At 49.1% G+C, this 18,492-nt stretch overlaps 1 protein-coding gene and 1 pseudogene across 1 annotated transcript in view; both read right to left on the bottom strand.

Annotated features, from left to right (window-relative positions):
- Positions 1 to 2,539: 2,539 nt before the first annotated feature.
- Positions 2,540 to 5,456, bottom strand: LOC103089037 (60S acidic ribosomal protein P1 pseudogene; annotated as a pseudogene).
- A 1,943-nt stretch (positions 5,457 to 7,399) lies between these two features.
- The window catches only part of BEND3 (BEN domain containing 3), an 18,774-nt gene continuing 7,681 nt past the window's right edge, over positions 7,400 to 18,492 (bottom strand). The window contains exon 3 of the mRNA XM_007447248.1: positions 7,400 to 9,646. Coding sequence (XP_007447310.1) covers positions 7,400 to 9,646 — 2,247 coding nt within the window. The remainder of the gene's footprint in view (positions 9,647 to 18,492) is intronic.

The following is an 18,492-nucleotide window of genomic DNA, read 5'->3' on the forward strand; positions in this document are numbered from 1 at the left end:
TTCGAGCCCTGGTCTGGGAGGATCCCACATGCCGCGGAGCAGCTGGGCCCGTGAGCCACAACTACTGAGCCTGCGCGTCTGGAGCCTGTGCTCCGCAACAAGAGAGGCCGCGATAGTGAGAGGCCCGCGCACCGCGATGAAGAGTGGCCCCCGCTTGCCACAGCTAGAGGAAGCCCTTGCACAGAAACAAAGACCCAACACAGCAAGGGCCCGGCAAACAAAAAAATAAAAAAAAAAAAAAAAAAAAGCAATGGACAGGCCTCCCCCTGCAGAAATGTTCTGGCAAAAGCTACCACATTTGGCCAGTGACCCTAAGCCCTGATGCTGAAGCATTTGTAAACCTGCCTCTTCCCACTGACCTGAAAGCTAAGATTTAGTTTATCACTAGTTAAGAAGTCAGGATGGCAAGGTGACTAGAACACCAGCAGAGGAAGGCAACCTTACTGGGCTGAGAAGGCAGAGTTCAACACAATTGTATCAGGACAGAATATTCCCCTCCCTACTTAGAACAGGTGAAGGGTTTCTTCTTTTCATATGGATCCAAGGACAATTTGGTGAAAACAAAGTCATCCAGCCCTGGACTAATTCTGCAGGTTCACGAAACTCCTCCTCCTCCTCTAGTTCCAGCCCCATTGGCTTCCTTTTATTGTTTCCTAAGGGGTTCTTCTTGTACCCCAAAGCTTGTTTGCATGCTGAACTTTTCACCTAATTAATTCCTCATTTTCAAATCTAGGCTAGTCATCCATTTCCTTGGGGAAGTTTTTTTTTTTTGGCATGTGGGCCTCTCACTGGTGTGGCCTCTCGCGTTGCGGAGCACGGGCTCCGGACGCGCAGGCCCAGCGGCCATGGCTCACGGGCCCAGTCGCTCCGCGGCATGTGGGATCTTCCCGGACCGGGGCACGAACCCGTGTCCCCTGCATCGGCAGGCGGACTCTCAACCACTGCGCCACCAGGGAAGCCCGGGGAAGTTTTCCCTGACAACTCCAACAAGCACCAGTCCACCTGTTTCACAGTATTAAGTACTCCTCATTAATAAACATATAATTTGTAATTTAAAAAAAGGTCAGTTTTATTTGAACACAACAGGAAACCACTTATTTCAGCTCAGATCTATTTCTACTAATCAGGAAAGTGCTAAGCCTTCAATTTCTGAGATGTACACAGTGTATTTTTCGAAGTCACTGTCATGCAGTGGTTCTGCAGCCCCTGGACATAGCACCAGTATGACCTGGGAACTCTTTAGAAATGCAAATGCTCAGGCACCACCCCAGTCCGACAGAATCAGAACCTCTGGGGCAACGTGCCCTCTGGTGGTTCTGGCCCTCAGTGGATGCTGGTGGAGTCCCACCCAGATTCCCTTTCCAGCGCATCCATGCCCTCGCTGCTGAGAGCCAGCTAACCACTCACAATGGCCCTTCTGGAACACTGGCCTTGGCAAAGGGAGCCACCCTGCCAGGCGAGCTACCCCTTTCCCTGAGGAAGACCTCACCGACCAACTGGCCCCTTTGCTGCACCTGGTACTAATTCTGCCAAACAATTCATGTTCTAGGGTCTCCCAGTGGCTGGCAATGAGGCCAGACTGCAGAGGAGACCACACTCTCGCTCACAGCCTTCCCTGGGCCCGTCCTGCTTCCCATCTCCTGGGAGCAGGTCCTCAATCAATTGCACAAGAATCCTAGTCTCAGGCTCTGCTCCTAAGGAATCTGATCCATGGCAGTTACTTTCACTATCTCAAAAAATTTACTCTTACCAGAACATGTCTGTCCACAATTGCCACAATTATTTCACCCAGGGCAGTTTGAGAACCGGCACCCCCATATCTAAGATCAGACAAACTGGGACTTAGAAGATGTGGGTGACAGGACACCACTGACTTGTAACTGGTTTCGGGTCTGAATCTCTGTGTATTGTGTGTGGCTCGGGGGTGTTTAGTTTCTGAGATGGTACGGCGGAACGAGACAAACTTGGGTTCAAATCCTGGCACTGAAGTTTGCCAGTTGTGTGAACTTGGCAGGTAAACCTTTCTGCTACCTCACCACAAAACGGAGACAATGGCATTGCCCAAGACACTGAGTTTTTATGAGAATTAAATGAGATAACATACATACCCTTCAGGGCCTTAGCTTTCTCGTCTCAACCGGCTTAATTAGGGAACTTACGTCACAGGGTTCCGAGATGATTGCAAGCCGTGATCCAGGTGCAGCTCTCAGCAGTGTGCCTCCTCGGCACTGTTGTACATACTCAATGAATGTTAGGTATGCCCCACACTGCCGTCACAGCAAGCAGACAATGAATGTTCGTTCCCACCACTGGCCGAAGGATTTTAGATTTCTCTGGAAGCTCTCTTAAAGAGTCCATTGCATCCCACCGTTCCAAACTTCAGGATAATTTGGTGTGGAGCTCTTATTTCTGAGAACTGCTTTTACAAGTGAAACCGCATATACTGAAATTCTGATTTTTTTTTTTGCAAGACCAACAGAAGCAAAGAGTTCTGCTTTTTTTTTTTTAACAGTTCAGCTTTTTGTTGAATGTGTTACGTTTAGTCAAAAAAAAAAAAAAAAAAGCCTATGTCATCATCAGACTCCTCAGATTCTTCTTTCTTTGCTTCTGCTTTCTTCCCCTCAGCTGGGGCAGCGGCGCTGGAGTGGGCAGGACCGCCTGCTTCTCCTGCTGGACCGGTCCGCCTGCCCCCCACCTTGCAGATGAGGCTCCTGAGGTTGACACTGGCCAGAGCTTCGGCAAACAAGCCTGGCCAGAAAGGCTCGACATTTACGCGGGCTGCTTTAATGAGGGCATTGATCTTACCCTCCGTGGCCGTCACGTCACTCGCCGTGCAGACCGGGGGCCGAGTAGATGCAGGCGAGCTCGGAGACCGAGGCCGTGGCGCGGGCGAGCGCTGGGCGGCGGGGTGCCGGGCGCGGCGCCAGTTGCGGCGCCAGTCGCGGCTGAAGGGCGGGCCTCACCCCCGCGCGGCCTCCGCTTCCTCGGAAGCACCGAGCACCTTCTCGGCAGCTGAGGAAAGGGACTTTTTTCTTTTCTTTTGGTCGAAAACAAAGATACCCACAGCCAGAACGGACCTAAAGAATTTAGTCTTCCTTCAAGTCTTGCTTAAACCTGCTCACGGAGTAAATGTCTGAGGCTCCAGCCCCGACCAGCCCTGACCTGCGCGAGGCTTACAGCACAGGTGGCAGGACTCAGGGCTGAGCGCTCACGCCGTGGAGGCGGCGGGCTCCAATCGCAGGCCACGACTCACTTCAGGCCGCGCGGACCCCGCGTCCAAAACAGTGTTGCTCTGATAGCTTGAGACCTTATATTCACTGTGAAATAGTATTTAATGATTTATAATTCGCCAAAGAGGCGAGAAAAAAACATGCATCCTTTTGTTACCAGTTAATAATACGTTAGCTTCGAGGAACGAAATCTCATTTAATCCAAAGTGGAAAAAAAGAGTAAACTGTGAAGCTCTGCTAGTTTAGCAGCTGGGCGGGTCTGGCACCCGACCAGGAAAGGGGGGCAGTCAGCCGCGCCCCTACTGCATGGCCAGGAAGCGGTTTGTGTGGAGACGTCTCAGCCACTCGGCTGTGACAAACTGCACCCCGATAGCCAGAGCGCGTTAAGTCCGAGAGGCCGAGGTGCCCCGAGTGCCCGCGCCCTCCCCGGGGACGAGGGGGGAGGGGGGAGGCCGCACGCAAAGACAGACAGACCCGGACGTTCTGAGAGACCTCTGCCTTGAGAAAATAAGATGTCACGAGACCATATATTTTCTATTTTTATAACATTTTATATAACTCATAAAACAGTGCTTGTATAAAAATTCACACAAAGTTGCTAGAGAGCATACAATTTCCAAAAATGTCCTGGGTTTTTGTTACATTCAGTTTTCTAAGGATGCACTCAAATCAATGGTAAAATGCAGACATTATGCGATATTTCATTATCTTTGGTAAAACTATACTCATTATTTTGTCTCCTCACAGTATTAATTCTGATATCCACTTTGTGCAGGGTCTGCCGTCACTAGGATGTCAGAAGAACATTAAGGCTGGATCTACAAGAGGCAAGTATCTCCACGTGACAGTCGGGGCCCCTCGGCCCCCACCCCCTGCCCACTCCATATCATCCATCTACACAGCGAGGCAGGATAAGAGCCCAATGGCCTCCAATCCGGGGTCTCGATACCCTCCTCCTCAGTCAGGCAAGAAGTAAACATTTGGGGGCAAAGGTGGAAACTGAGGCCATCTCTGCAGGAACCCGAGGGGCCATGCTGTGGTAGGGTAGGCCAGTGACTCAGCATTTAAACAGCTAATCCATTCACCACTAAGTAGATCCCATTGGTTGGTTGATGATTGCTGCTGAGGTGGTGCCCCTCCCCCCAAACTTAAAAAGAAAGCAAGGTTTGGAGCCGACACTGAAGGGGGAAGGGGCACACGAACACCCACGACACTGGACATGACTTTATTCCCTGTCAAACGTGTGTTGTCATGTAGACACAGCCAAAGTGAACTGAAGCAGGATTAGAACAATTAGTACATTCATGACTATCTTCATACATTCTTTTAAAACTTACTAACAGAGAAGAACAAGGGACACTACCACCTATTGTGACTTTTGCTATTTTATTCAACATCAGAAATGTATCTGTGCTATTTCTTTAGTCCTCTGGACATGGGGGGGGGGGGAATTCCAAAAAAAGCAAACAAGTAAAAAGCAAAGAATTTAGATGTGGAGGGAGAAGGGGTTTTGCCAACAGATTTTATGGAAAACATTAACTTTTGAAAAAAAAATTAGTATTTTGTATTTCTATTGCTTTGTGGGAAAAAAAACTGCCCCTGGAGCCCACCTGTATGGCGGGAGCTCTGAGGACACCACAGAGACAGACACGGGACCCACAGGCGGCTCCTGATGAGTCAGTCCAGAGAGACAAGAAACAGCTCACAGAGTGTGTCCACCTCTCTTCACTGGAAGGGACTCTTAAGATTTGGGGGGGGGGAGAAGCCCTACAAGGAAAGGTATTAAGGAAACCACCAAAACACGGTTTCCAAAAATTGAACATGCTTTAGGTTCTAAAGAGACATAGTTCATTCCTAGAACCTGTTGATGTCTCTATCGTGGGTAGATAGGATGATTTTTTTTTTTTTAATTATTAAATGATTGTGCTTCTGAAGTTGCAGGGTCACATTCCACCCTCTAGAAAGCAGGGCAATTTTCACATGGCTTGGAATCCTCTTGGATACATCCTAGAGACCAGAACAAATTCCATGGCACCGTCCCGCCCACAGGGCTGGTGAGTGAGAGAGTGCCACTGCCGTCTTTGGGTGTGTGCGCGTGCGCAGGCATGCATTTATGTGCTGGAGAGACTAAGGCATAGAGAAAGGCCCAGGAGAGGGGGAAGTGAGTCTCTGGCTGCTCCAGTCCTCCTCCTTTCCAGGCACAAAGAGGTTGAGCTTGTTATTCATGTCGGTCCCCATCCTCTCACTTCAGTTTTCTACTAAGAAATGTGTGTGTGCACATGTGGGTGTGTGGGGAGACAGTCATTTGTTAAGTCCCTGTGCATTTCTAAATTGCAATCATTTAGGCCTGCAGTTTCAATAGAAATAATCTGTAAATGACATTTAAAAGCAAATTTACTAAAATTAGATCAGCAACTTTACGCTGCTCAGAATCTTGTCATGTTAAAAAAAAAACTGCCCGCTGGGTGCAGGCAAAATTCTGTCATACAGCCACTGAAACGGAAGTCCTTATCTGTATGAAGAAAAGTCATAGATTGTTTCTATTATTTCTGCATTTTAAGGTAGCAAAATATTAAGCCATTAGATTATTAAATCTGTAACATTCCACAAGGGTTTTAGGACTACCCTGTGTGACTCAATTCATTTTCTAGCTTTCTGGTATGATGTACTGTGTTTGGGTTAGACTGTTTCCTTTCCACCTCAGGCACTGGCCCCCACAGTCAGGTAGGTAAAAGTACTGTTTTTATATTAAGGACTTTACCTGTTGGGGAGTTTCCTCCAGGTTGGAATCCTGGAGAGCATGCCGCTGGCCTGGAGCAATGTGACCTTCCCAACCAGGGGAGAGAAAAGAGGTGTCTCATCCTGAGGCCAAGGGACCAGCCAGATGTAGGACAGCAGGACCTTCTGAGGGCCCAGAGGGAAAGCTCTGAGTGGACCCTAGGAAGGGATATGGGAGTCCCATTTGAGATGGCCTGTGTCCTTCCAATACCAGGTATCCCCAAGAGAGCCCAAGGCTTGGGCCCGCCCTGAGGAACAAGGATGTGTACTGACTGGAGGAGCTGACAATGAGGTGTGGTGAAGTCACCAGACAGCTCCTAGAACCCGGGTTTTGTTTTGTACAAATACACACATGGAAAGTAAACAGTTCTTGGTGAGCCCAAAGGGGCCCATCCTTAAATCAAACAAGAAGCCAAATATCCACACACACTTCTCCAAGGTAATGTGTTTGCCCCTCCAACAGCATCCTTGCCTAGAGAGGAAAGCGGGCAGTGGAAGGACACAGCTCAAATGAAGACATTGTGAACGTGTTTCCACGTCTCTCTACATTCATATCATCATCATCATCATCATCATCATCATCATCATCATCATCATCATCATCCAGTGTTCTCGTCTACAGAGTGAGCACAACATTCTGCCGGCGCGGCAATGTGGGCCAGGCCGCCCCCTAAGCCCCTTCCTCGGCACCACAGTGGGAGGGAGAAGGTGACCGACCATATGGTCAGAAAGACATCGCACTATTCCATCCCCTCCACCGCCATCCAAGAGGCATCCTGACTCTTCCAAAATCCAATGTAAAAGACAAGGTCAGTAAAATCCATCTCTATGCCACCTGAAGCTATTAGCCATCACGCATGATCATGGCACTTCTAAAAATTTCATTTATCTGAAACCGTCTTTAAAAAAAAAAAAAATCCAGCAACTGAAGTCATCTGACAGTACACTTCATCTCAAATATTTAAAAGATTTTTGTCTAAGTAAAATGGCCTCCACAGAGCCCAATGATTTTCTTAAAAAAGGGTTTCTTTTTAACTTAAAAAAAACTGATAAAAGTGGAAGATGTAAAACGTGGGAAGAGGACCAAGAGGTTGCTCGATTTGCATTTCAAATTGTGAGGGGACGTGGAGGACACTGCCAAGGAGAGGGAACCCTGACTCCTGAGGCCTCTCTGCTATCACAGCTTGGCCCTCCCCAGACTCTGGCTGCACCACCAGGAACACAGGACAAAAGTAAGTACAAGAGGCCAAATGCGAGGCTTCTTTCTCGCGGCCGTGGCTGGCGGGGCGGTCACGTGTGCAAATGCAGCAGGCCACTCCCCGCCGACATAAGGTGCGCGGCTGTGGACACGTTGCGGGCTCCGGCAGAACGCTCAGTGCCCGCGGCGCCCATCACTTCTCCACCTTCTTGGCTTTCTTCAGGATGTCGCATTTCTTCCTGTTGGGGCGGCGGCACCGTTCGTCGATGCTGGGGATACATTCATAGTGCCACACCTCCTCCATCTTCTCCACCGGGTACACGGCCTCCACGTAGTGGCGGATGAGCCTCAGCCGCGTGGGGTCCAGCTGCTTCTTGTTGCACGCCCCGGAGTGGTTGTACTGCAGCCGTAGGTTCTCGGCCGTGAAGAGTTCGGGGAAGAGCCTGACGAGCAGCCGGGCGGCGAAGTTGCCCACAGAGAGGCTCTGCTGCACGATCTCGCGAACCTCCTTGTCTGACAGCAGGTATGGCGAAGGCACCGGGAAGTCGGGCGAGGGCACCACCAGCTCATCCAGGGGGATCTTGCAGAAGTCCTTGCTGCTCCTTTCGGGGGGCAGCGGGGGCCCCTCAAATTCCTCCCGGAACCGCTCGGGGTTGATTGCATAGCTGGCCAGGTCCCTGCACTCCGGGCCCGGCACATGGACTTTGCGCTGCTGCTGGTAGGAGCGCCTCTGCTCTGTGTCCCGGCGCCGGCAGCGCTCGTCCAGTTTGCCCACGAACTCCAGTGTCCAGACGCGGTCATTCTTGGCCCGCGGGTAGAGCAGCTGCACGTAGTGGCGGATGAGCTTGATGCGGGACGGGTCCAGCTGCTTCTTGCCCAGGGAGCCGCTGCAGTTGTACTGCTTGCGCAGGTTCTCGTGGGTGAAGAGCTCGGGGAACAGGTGCACGAGCAGGCGTGAGGCAAAGTTGCCAATGGACAGGCTGCTTTCGTAGATGCTGCGCAGCTGCTCCTTGCTGAGCAGGCAGTCGGCGCCAGGCACCTCGAAGTCGGGCTGCGGGATCTCCAGCTTGTCGAAGTCGATGGGCACCAGCCAGATCTTCTTGGACCGCCGGCCGGGCCGCTCGCCCTCGAAGCTGTCTTCCACCTTGACCACGGAGATGTCATCGGGAAGGCTGGAAGAGTCATAGCAGTCGTCCCGCGGGGGCTCGCCCTCGCTGCCCGCGTCCAGCCCCAGGCCCTCCAGCTCGTCGTTGATGCGCTGGGCGCACTGCTGCAGCCAGGCCTCCTCCTCCTGCATGTCGGGGAAGTAGATCTCCGTGTAGTTGCGGATGATCTGCAGCCTCTGTGCGTCCAGCTCCTGCTTGCCTCCGTCCCCGTAGCAGCTGTACTGCTCGCCCAGCTTTCGGTGGTCGAAGAGCTCGGGGAAGAGCCGGTGCAGAAGGAAGACGGCGAACTCCCCCGGCGACGAGGCTTCGTCCAGGAACTCAGTTAGGTCCTGCGTGTCCACCACGTGGTCCGAGGCGATGGTACTGCTCCGGTCCAGGGACAGGGCCTCCTCCTGGTCTTTGTTGTCCAGGAAGTGGCTGTTGTCCACTTGCTCAGCCTCGAAGAAGCCGGCGACCTGGCCGCTGGGCTGGCTGTCCTCCATTTCCCGTTGGGCCCAGAAGCGGCTGAAGAAGTCGTTCAGCTGGGGCAGGCACTCAGCCTGCCACACGGCCGTGTCCTTCACCGATGGGTAGTAGACCTCCACGTAGTTGCGGATGAGCTGCAGGTGCAGCGACTCCAGCTTCCGCTTGGCCGCAAAGCCGCAGGCGCTGCAGCCCCGGGAGAAGTCCACGTCGCTGAAGAGCTCGGGGAAGAGCTGCACCAGCAGGCGGCAGGCCAGGTCGCCGCCCGACAGGCTCTGGTCCACGATCTGCTTGAGCTCGGCGGCCGTGAGCTGGTACTCGGGGGGCGGCTGGAACTTGGCTACCATCTCGGTGGGGCTCACCTGCTTCTTGATGCGGCTCACCTCCAGGGAGAGCAGGTCCACCTTGCTGTGCAGCTGCGACATGTTGGAGGAGAGCGTGTTGAGCATGTAGAACATCTTCTGGATGAGAAAGTAGATGTTGGGGTCGCTGTCGGTGGCCGCCGCGGCGCCGCCGCCGTCCCGCTTCTGCGGCTCGTTCAGGAGCCGCAGCGGTGAGGGGCTGTTCCTGGGGTTCGCCTTCTCGAAGAGCTCGAACATGTTAAGCGCGTCTCCGGTGGGAGGGTTCTTTTTCTCCATGATCTTGTGCGAGATGCCGTACAGAGGCTTCTTGTAGGAGGGCGTGGTCACGTCGTTGCTGGGCTCCTCCTCGCCCGGCCACACGGAGCCCGAGCTCTTGCCCCTGCCCGCCTGCTCCCCGTTGCCCTGGCAGGGCGAGCTGTTCTCCCGGTTCCGCATGCCTGCTAGGAGCGCCTGGAAGACAAGAAGTGCGTTAGCTGAGGGCTCTGGTTTACTACCCTAGACACAAAAGAGGGGGCCAAGGTCGATCGCAGGAGCCTGTGAGAAAGTGTTTCCCTTGCCCGGGAATCACTCTGCCGGTACACAACACACCACTAACACAAACCTGCATCCCAGCGCCAAACTTGCTCGCTCGCCCTACTTCCTGAGAGGCTCAGGCTGGACCTCAAAAGCTTCTAATTCCTGTAGGACACAAGCCCTGAATTTCCTGTCTACAAGGCCTGGCAGGAGAGCAAACACATAATCTGGCAAGGCCGGGCAAGAGTCCTCCAGGGATGGGAGAGAGACCCCGGGCACAGGAAGCGCTCCTGTGGCAGTTCTGCCTCGGGCAGGCCACCACCTCACTGCCCTTACTGCTCTCAGACAGGGAGGATTCCTGCCAACGGCAGCTCCAGAAAGCAGCAGTGTGTTGTCCAGTCTGCAGCCTCTAGGAGAGTAGGTGTCTCCACTCTGGACAGCTCCCAAGATACATGGTGTTGAGCACGGAAGAACTGGGGTCCAGCGATCCCCAACCTTTTTGGCACCAGGGACCGGTTTCATGGAAGGCAATTTTCCCACGGACAGCGTTGGGCTGGGGGATGGCTCAGGCGGTGATGTGAGTGATGGGGAGCCATGGGGAGCGGCAGGTGAAGCTCCGCTTGCTTACCCGCTGCTTACCTCCTGCTCTGCGGCCTGGTTACTAACAGGCAATCCGTGGCCCAGGGGTTGGGGACCCCTGGTCTAGAGAGTGGCAGTCTGTTGTCAACTCTACCACTGCCTGGAGTCACATCTAATCTCAGACTGGAAAAGGCCTAGAACTCGCCCAAGCTCGGGCAACTGTGGATGCTGTGAGGTGATGAGGCCTCCCAGCTTTCTAAGTCTCGGTCTCCTAGCCCTTCTTAGTCCAGCAGCCCTTCTCAACCTGAATTGCAGAAGAGCATTAAGCCCCATGTCCTAAAGCACCCACTGCATGTACTGAATTAACACCTTTCCTATGCATCTAGAAAGGTACTTTCTATGTACTCTCCAGCCTTGCTCAATGGAGGACAGTGAGAGAATTAAGCCCTACCAAAAATGATTTCAGGGATTATCTCCTCAACTCTCCCAAGGCTGGCGCACTCTGCAGGTCCACTCCTGATGGACTCCCAGGGCAAGTTCAAGGTAGCCTTTTTATTTAAAAAAAAAAAAAAAAAATTATTTATTTTTGGCTGCATTGGGTCTTCATTGCTCTGCGCGGGCTTTTCTCTAGTTGCAGTGAGTGGGGGCTACTCTTTGTTGCAGTGCTCGGGCTTCTCATTGCGGTGGCTTCTCTTGTTGTGGAGCACAGGCTCTGGGCGCGTAGTAGTTGTGGCACGTGGGCTCAGTAGTTGTGGCCCATGGACTTAGTTGCTCCACGGCATGTGGGATCTCCCCAGACCAGGGATCGAACCCGTGTCCCCTGCATTGGCAGGCGGATTCTTAACCACTGTACCATGAGGGAAGTCCTGAAGATACCCTTAAAGGCTCCAAAGCTTGAGCCCAAGCTTCATACCAGAAGGCAACTGCCCAGACCATTTGGGATCCCAGAGTCCTCAGCTTTCTTTAGTGGTTTTCCCTACTGCCAGGCCCTGGATGGTTTAAGAGGCTTATTTACATATATGTGGACAAGTGATTTTCAACACAGGTTCAAAGGCAATTCAGTAGACAAAGGAGAATCTTTTCAACAAATGATGCTAGAAAAATTGGATATACATATGCAAAAAAAAAAAAAAAGCAAAAACGTTTCATCCTACATATATCATATAAAAAATTAACTAAAAATGGGTCATGGATGTAAAACTAAACACGAACTTAAAATTCTAACACTTCTAGAAGAAAGCATAAGCGCAATCCCTTATGACCTTGTTTTAGGCAAATATTTCTCAGATACAATACCACAAGCATGATCCATAAGAGAACAAACTGATAAACTGGACTTCATCAAAACTTAAAACTTCTTTAAAAGATGAAAAACAAGCCCAGACTGGGAGAAAACACAGGCAAATCATTTATCTGATAAAGGACTTGAATCCAGATTACATAAAGTATACTCAAACTCAATAATGACATACAACCCAATTAATGGCTTCAACTGTCACTTTGGAGAAGCCATATAAATGGCAAAAAAGCACATAAAAAGATGCTTAGTTGGACTTCCATGGTGGTCCAGTGATTAAGACTCCACACTTCTACTGCAGGGGGCACGGGTTCGATCCCTGTTTGGGGAACTAAGATCCCACATGTTCCACAGTGCGGCCAAAAAATAAATTAATTAAAAAAAAAAAAGATGCTTAGTAATCTGCACATTAAAACCACACTGAGATACCACATCACCCCCACTAGGATGGGTGTAATCAAAAAGACAGACAGTACTGAATGACGGAGATGATGTGAGGGAATTGGAGCTCTCACATGCTGCTGGGGTGGATATAAAATGGTATAACCACTTTAGAAAACAACTGGTATTTTTTTAAGAAGTTAAATATATATGGGACCATATGATCCAGGTATTCCATTCCTAGGTATCCATTTACCAAGCAAAATGAAAGCACATGATCATACAAAGACTTACATGCAGATGTTCATGGCAGCCCTGTTTGTAAATAGCCCCAAAATGGAAACAACCCAAGTTTTAAACAAGTATATAGATATACTGTTTTATACAGCAGAATGCTACTCAGCAATAGAGCTGATAAACATGATACTCATGATGAACCTCAAAATAATTAAGCTAAGGGAAAGAAGCCAGTCAAACGAAAGAGGCCTGTAGGATTCCATTCATATAAAATTCTAGAAAATGCCAACTCATCTTTAGTGACAGAAAGCAGATTAGTCGTTACCTGGGGATGGGGGGAGGATGCAAAAGGGCACAAGGAGACGTTCATGGTAGTGGGTGATGGACATGTTTCTCATCTTGATCGTGGCATAGTTTCATTGGTATACACATCAAAACTTATCAAATGGTATGCTTTAAATATGTGTCATTTATATATTTCAGTCATAAATTTGTTTTTGACAAATGTTGAATTTGACCCCAAAACATACTGGAATATATTTTTGAGGGTCTGATTAAGCAGAAGAACTAATTGGTGAGCACCTGTGGGTGTCAGGGGAGTGGGCAGGGTTGAAGCACAAAGCATGTGCTTCCACAGACATGCACATGCCTCAAGCAACTAGAAAACGGACAAGGACAAAGTGCATCCTTAGGATGCTCCCCCACCTGGGGAAGAATATGGTTGGCATAACCTGGCCCAGCCCAGCGCTTCTGAAAGTCTAATATCCATATGAACAGCCTGGGGTCTAGTTAGAATACAGATTCTGATTCAAGGCTTTGCATCTCTAACGAGCCGTTGGACCTCTCTAGGTGGCCAGGGCCAGGTGGTCTGCCCTCAGTTTATCTCATCCAGGCAGATTCAGTGTCATTTGTAAGCATTCAGATAACTAATGCCAGCACAACACAGTACATGAGGTGCTTTTCTCTTCTAGCCTAAAAAAATGTAGGGAAGAGACACTCTCAGGGGGGCTGCCGTTACAACGGCAGGTGAGCGATACGAAGGCATGAGGTGGACAGAGACAGTGAGGCCAAGTAAGCATGTGAAACTCTGACCGTTCTGAACCTCCCACATGTTATCGTTTATTTAAATGGATGAATTACTTCCTGGACCCTCTCTTTTAAAAAATGGAATCATCAGACTCATATTAGACAAAGGTTAATTTTTCTCTTGCATCTCTGTTGACAACGACCATGCAGAAGAACAGCTACTTTACTCTCTCAGGACCCTGAAAATAAAGGAATTCTTTCAAGTGTTTCAATTATCCCACTGAGGTAGGCAATACTTTCTTCAGGGTTTGTTTGTCTAAACTGATGATGGGGGCTTCCCTGGTGGTGCAGTGGTTAAAGAACCTGCCTGCCAACGCAGGGGAAAACGGGTTCGAGCCCTGGTCTGGGAAGATCCCACATGGTGCAGAGCAACTAAGCCCGTGAGCCACAACTACCGAGCCTGCGCTCTAGAGCCCCCCAGCCACAACTACTGAAGCCCGCGTGCCACAACTACTGAAGCCTGTGCACCTAGAGCCCGAGTTCCGCAACAAGAGAAGCCACCGCAATGAGAAGCCCGCGCACAGCAATCAAGAGTAGCCTGTGGGGCTTCCCTGGTGTCGCAGTGGTTGGGGGTCCGCCTGCCGATGCAGGGGACGCGGGTTCGTGCCCCGGTCCGGGAAGATCCCACATGCCGCGGAGCGGCTGGGCCCGTGAGCCATGGCCGCTGAGCCTGCGCGTCCGGAGCCTGTGCTCCGCAACGGGAGAGGCCACAACAGTGAGAGGCCCGCGTACCGCAAAATAAATAAAATAAATAAGTAAAAATAAATAAAACATTAACGATGACCCTTTAACAAAACAAAAAAAAAAGAGTAGCCCGCGCTAGCCGCAACTAGAGAAAGCCCGCGAGCAGCAACGAAGACCCAATGCAGCCAAAAATAAATAAATAAAATAAATAAATTTATAAACTGATGATGGGTCAGAGGCCCCTGGCCCTCCTACCCCACCCCCCAACCCCGCCAAAAAACTTCCCAAGAGTAGAGGACCAGGGGCCTGCTGGGCTGGGGCGAGCCTGCCACCTGCCCCTCTCTCCCTCATGGGGTCTCCTCCCTGAGCTATCCCCAACCTCGTCACACTGCACAATGGTTACATGATGGGGCCAGGTCCTTCCTGAGTCCATCCCTAGTGTCCTGCAAAGTGCCTGGGACAGAGAAGAGCTCACTGAATGTTTGTTAAGCAGGGTAAAGTGTCTACCACCCTCAAATATATGCTTAAGAAAAAGAACCTGTTCAGAGAGGCCACTAGCTTAATGCATAACATGAGTGTTGGTAGGTAGGTATAAAGGAGTGGATAGGTCCTCTGCATGACCTTTCATGCTTCAGCTTCCTGTGTGTAACTCGGGGATATATCATGGTACCTGTCTCTGGGTACCAGGGTAGCTATGATGACCTAATGAGATAATGTATATGAAGCACTGAGCCTGTGTCTGAATCAGTAAGTGCTTAATAAATATTTACTGTTTTAGTATGATTATTATTAAACAACGCTCTCCCCAAGCTGCAGCAGTGACAATACTATGGGCCTTTTATTGAACTAGTTGTAAAGATCACTCTCAACCAGTAAATAAGAGAAGAACTTGCCTACAGTGCAGCAGGGTAAGTCACTCACGGAAGGCATTCTTAGAGGTCTGTTTGCTCTAAAGACTGGGGCTGGGAGGAGTACAGGAAGGACAGCTGAGCTCAAGGTGGGGTTTCAAGCTCTTTTCAGTTCTGTAGTTCTGCTACCTGGCAGAAAGCAGAGGATAATTTTTTTTTTTTTTTTGCTGTACACGGGCCTCTCACTGTTGTGGCCTCTCCCGTTGTGGAGCACAGGCTCCGGACACACGGGCCCAGTGGCCATAGCTCACGGGCCCAGCCGCTCCGCGGCATGTGGGATCCTCCCGGACCGGGTCACGAACCCGCGTCCCCTGCATCGGCAGGCGGACTCTCAACCACTGCGCCACCAGGGAAGCCCCACAGAGGATACTTTTAAAAAGGAAGGAAGAGGGACTTCCCTGGTGGTCCAGTGGTTAAGAATCTGCCTTCCCCAAGCACCACACGAAAAGCTGCTCAGCATCACTAATCATTAGAGAAATGCAAATCAAAGCTACAATGAGGTATCACCTCACACCAGTCAGAATGGGCATCATCAAAAAACCTACAAACAACAAATGCTGGAGAGGGTGTGGAGGAAAGGGAACCCTCTTGCACTGTTGGTGGGAATGTAAATTGATACAGCCACTATGGAGAACAGTATGGAGGTTCCTTAAAAAACTAAAAACAGAATTACCATATGACCCAGCAATCCCACAACTGGGCATATACCCTGAGAAAACCATAATTCAAAAAGACACATGCACCCCAATGTTCACTGCAGCACTATTTACAATAGCCAGGTCATGGAAGCAACCTAAATGCCCATCGACAGACAAACAGATAAAGATGTGGCACAGATATGCAATGGAATACTACTCAGCCGTAAAAAGGAATGAAATTGGGTAAGAGAAAGAGAAAAACAAATATCGTATATTAACGCGTATATGTGGAACCTAGAAAAATGGTACAGATGAACTGGTTTGCAAGGCAGAAGTAGAGACACAGATGTAGAGAACAAACGTATGGACACCAAGGGGGGAAAGTGGCTGGGGGTGGTGGTGGTGGTGGGATGAATTGGGATATTGGGATTGACATATATATACTAATATGTATTAAATGGATAACTAATAAGAACCTGCTGTATAAAAAATAAATAAAATAAAATTCAAAACTTCAAAAAAAAAATTTATAAAACAAAAAACCAAATCCGCCTTCCAATCCAGGGGATGCGGGTTCGATCCCTGGTTGGGGAATTAAGATCCCGCACGCCGCAGGGCAACTGAGCCCTCGTGCCACAACTGGAGAGCCTGCGCACCAAAACAAAGATCCTGAGTGCTGCAACTAAGACCTGACGCAGCCAAAAATAAATAAATAAAATAAATAAATATTAAAAAAAAGAAAACTTAAAAAAAATTAAAATAAATAAAAAGGAAGAAAGAAAGGAAAGAAAGAAAACCACATACACATACATCAGAAACTTGGAGAAAGAAAGGGATGGAGATGGTTGAAAATCTTTACTCCTGACACAGTGTGTTTAGAAATGTGGGTTGTCACGTGACCCATTACTAAATGATGACATTGATTTGATGGGTCAAGACCAGCATAAAAGAGGGAGGGGAGAATTCCTTGGAAGTCCAGTGGTTAGGGCTCCATGCTTCTACTGCAGGGGCCACGGGTTCAATCCCTGCTTGGGGAACTAAGATCCTGCATGCCGCGCAGTGTGGCCAAAAAAACAAAAACAAAGGAAGAAAGAGGGAGGGAAGGAGGAAGTATGAAAGAGAGACAGGAAAGAAAGAAAAAAAGAAAACAGAATAGAAAATATCAGAGGGCATTGCACACAGTAAGTAAATTCAGGAAGTTTTGTTCTATTGCTCTGTGTCTTTGTATTTACATACAAATCCATATATGTGGACCAGATGGCTCTATAAGGTGAATTTATAACTGCGGTCACTGTTGAAAAGCACTGCCCTAACAAATTCAAATTGTCTTACTTGCTAATTCCTATAGACTGTAAATTAGATTTTTAGCACCATTAAATTTTTTCTTTTTTTTTACTTTTATTTACATTTATTTTTTGCAGCACTTATTCCCAGGCCATAAGTTTTTGTTTCTTCAGTTTATTCTGGGATATCTTTTTCTTCTGGTCAACCTCCTCTTCTGGTTTAGGAACAATCTGTTCTTTTTCAGTAAGGATCATCTCAATGTGGCAGGGAGAGCTCATGTATGGGTTGATCCCACCATGAACTCTGTAAGTCCTGCGCCACATCTTGGGGGCTTTGTTCACCTGGATGTGCTCAATGACCAGAGAATGTACATCTAAGCCCTTAAGTTCAGCATTACTCTCTGCATTTTTGAGCATGTGCAGTGAAAATTCAGCACTCTTTTTGGGCCACCGACCCTGCATCCAGCCCCACTGTTTGGCCTGGGCACACCTACCAACTCCACCACTGTAACAAGGGAATGGCACACATTGCTCCTTTAAAGTGACATCCTTCAGATACTTGGTGGCTTTCGGATATGCGTACCCTTAGTGGCCTGGGCAGTTTCACGAGTGTTCTTAAAGTGAACACGAAGATTTGAACCTCTTGATTTGCATGATTTTGTGGGGTTTTCTGGGTCAAGTGAATAGTGAACCATTTTTAGAGGTCACCTCAAGCCGCTTACCGGAAAAGGGAAAAGCATTCACCATTAAATTTTATTACACCAAAATAATTTTGGAGGTCCCATGGATCATAAGATTTCCGTGAGGTTTTACCAATATAGAGTAATTTGAGTGTGTAATGACAATCATTTAAAAAAAAAAAACCATTACATTACAACTGATTTTGGAAAGGGGCAAAGCAAAGGCTTTGTAACAAGCAGTTCCACTAATACATTTAAATAAGATTCCATGCAGAGAAAGGTCACCAGAAACTCACATGCCATGCAATAAGAGTACACGTTCTAGGGGGGAGGATCTGCCCTTATTAACACTCAGAGTAGAAAATAAGCACAGGGACAAGTTTCTGGGTGAACTATCTGAACAAAGCAAACAGAAGTCATTTGACTCCAGCACATTCCTACGGTGAGTGAAGAGCAGTGTATCAGAACTGGAGACCCCCCATAACTCTCAATAGTCAGCCTCATGAATAAAAACATTTCAGTTTCTACCAAGCATGTTAGAAACACTGCCATCAATACAAACATTTCTGGCTAAGTTGCTTGAATAAAAAATTAAGTTAGAGTCCCAGCAGAGGGCAACATTCCTCACTCCCAGAGACCTTGGATACACAATTCAACACAAAGCATGACACAAGCACCAAAGAGAAGGTTCTTAGATATCCCCACACTGGTGTCCTGTCAACTCAGTGCTCCAATTAATTCCACAAATGCTGCCAAGGCACGATGGGCTGGCTGCATTTGCTGCTGCTGCTAAAATCTCTGCTCAGCTGTCTAGGGGTATCAAGAAATCTTTAAATCTGTGCTACTTGGCACTGGTGTCTGGCTGACACCGTTCCCAATTCTCCGAGGCTCATCTTCCAACCATATGTGAATTCTGCTGCACAGCTCAGGCTCTGCAGTGCCAGCATCTCTCCTGGATCCGATCCGTGCATTTCATTCTATCACTAGCACCCTTAGACTCAAGCAGGAAT

Source organism: Lipotes vexillifer, unplaced genomic scaffold (genome assembly GCF_000442215.2).
Source record: "Lipotes vexillifer unplaced genomic scaffold, Lipotes_vexillifer_v1.1 scaffold515, whole genome shotgun sequence".
Taxonomy (NCBI): Eukaryota; Metazoa; Chordata; class Mammalia; order Artiodactyla; family Lipotidae; genus Lipotes; species Lipotes vexillifer.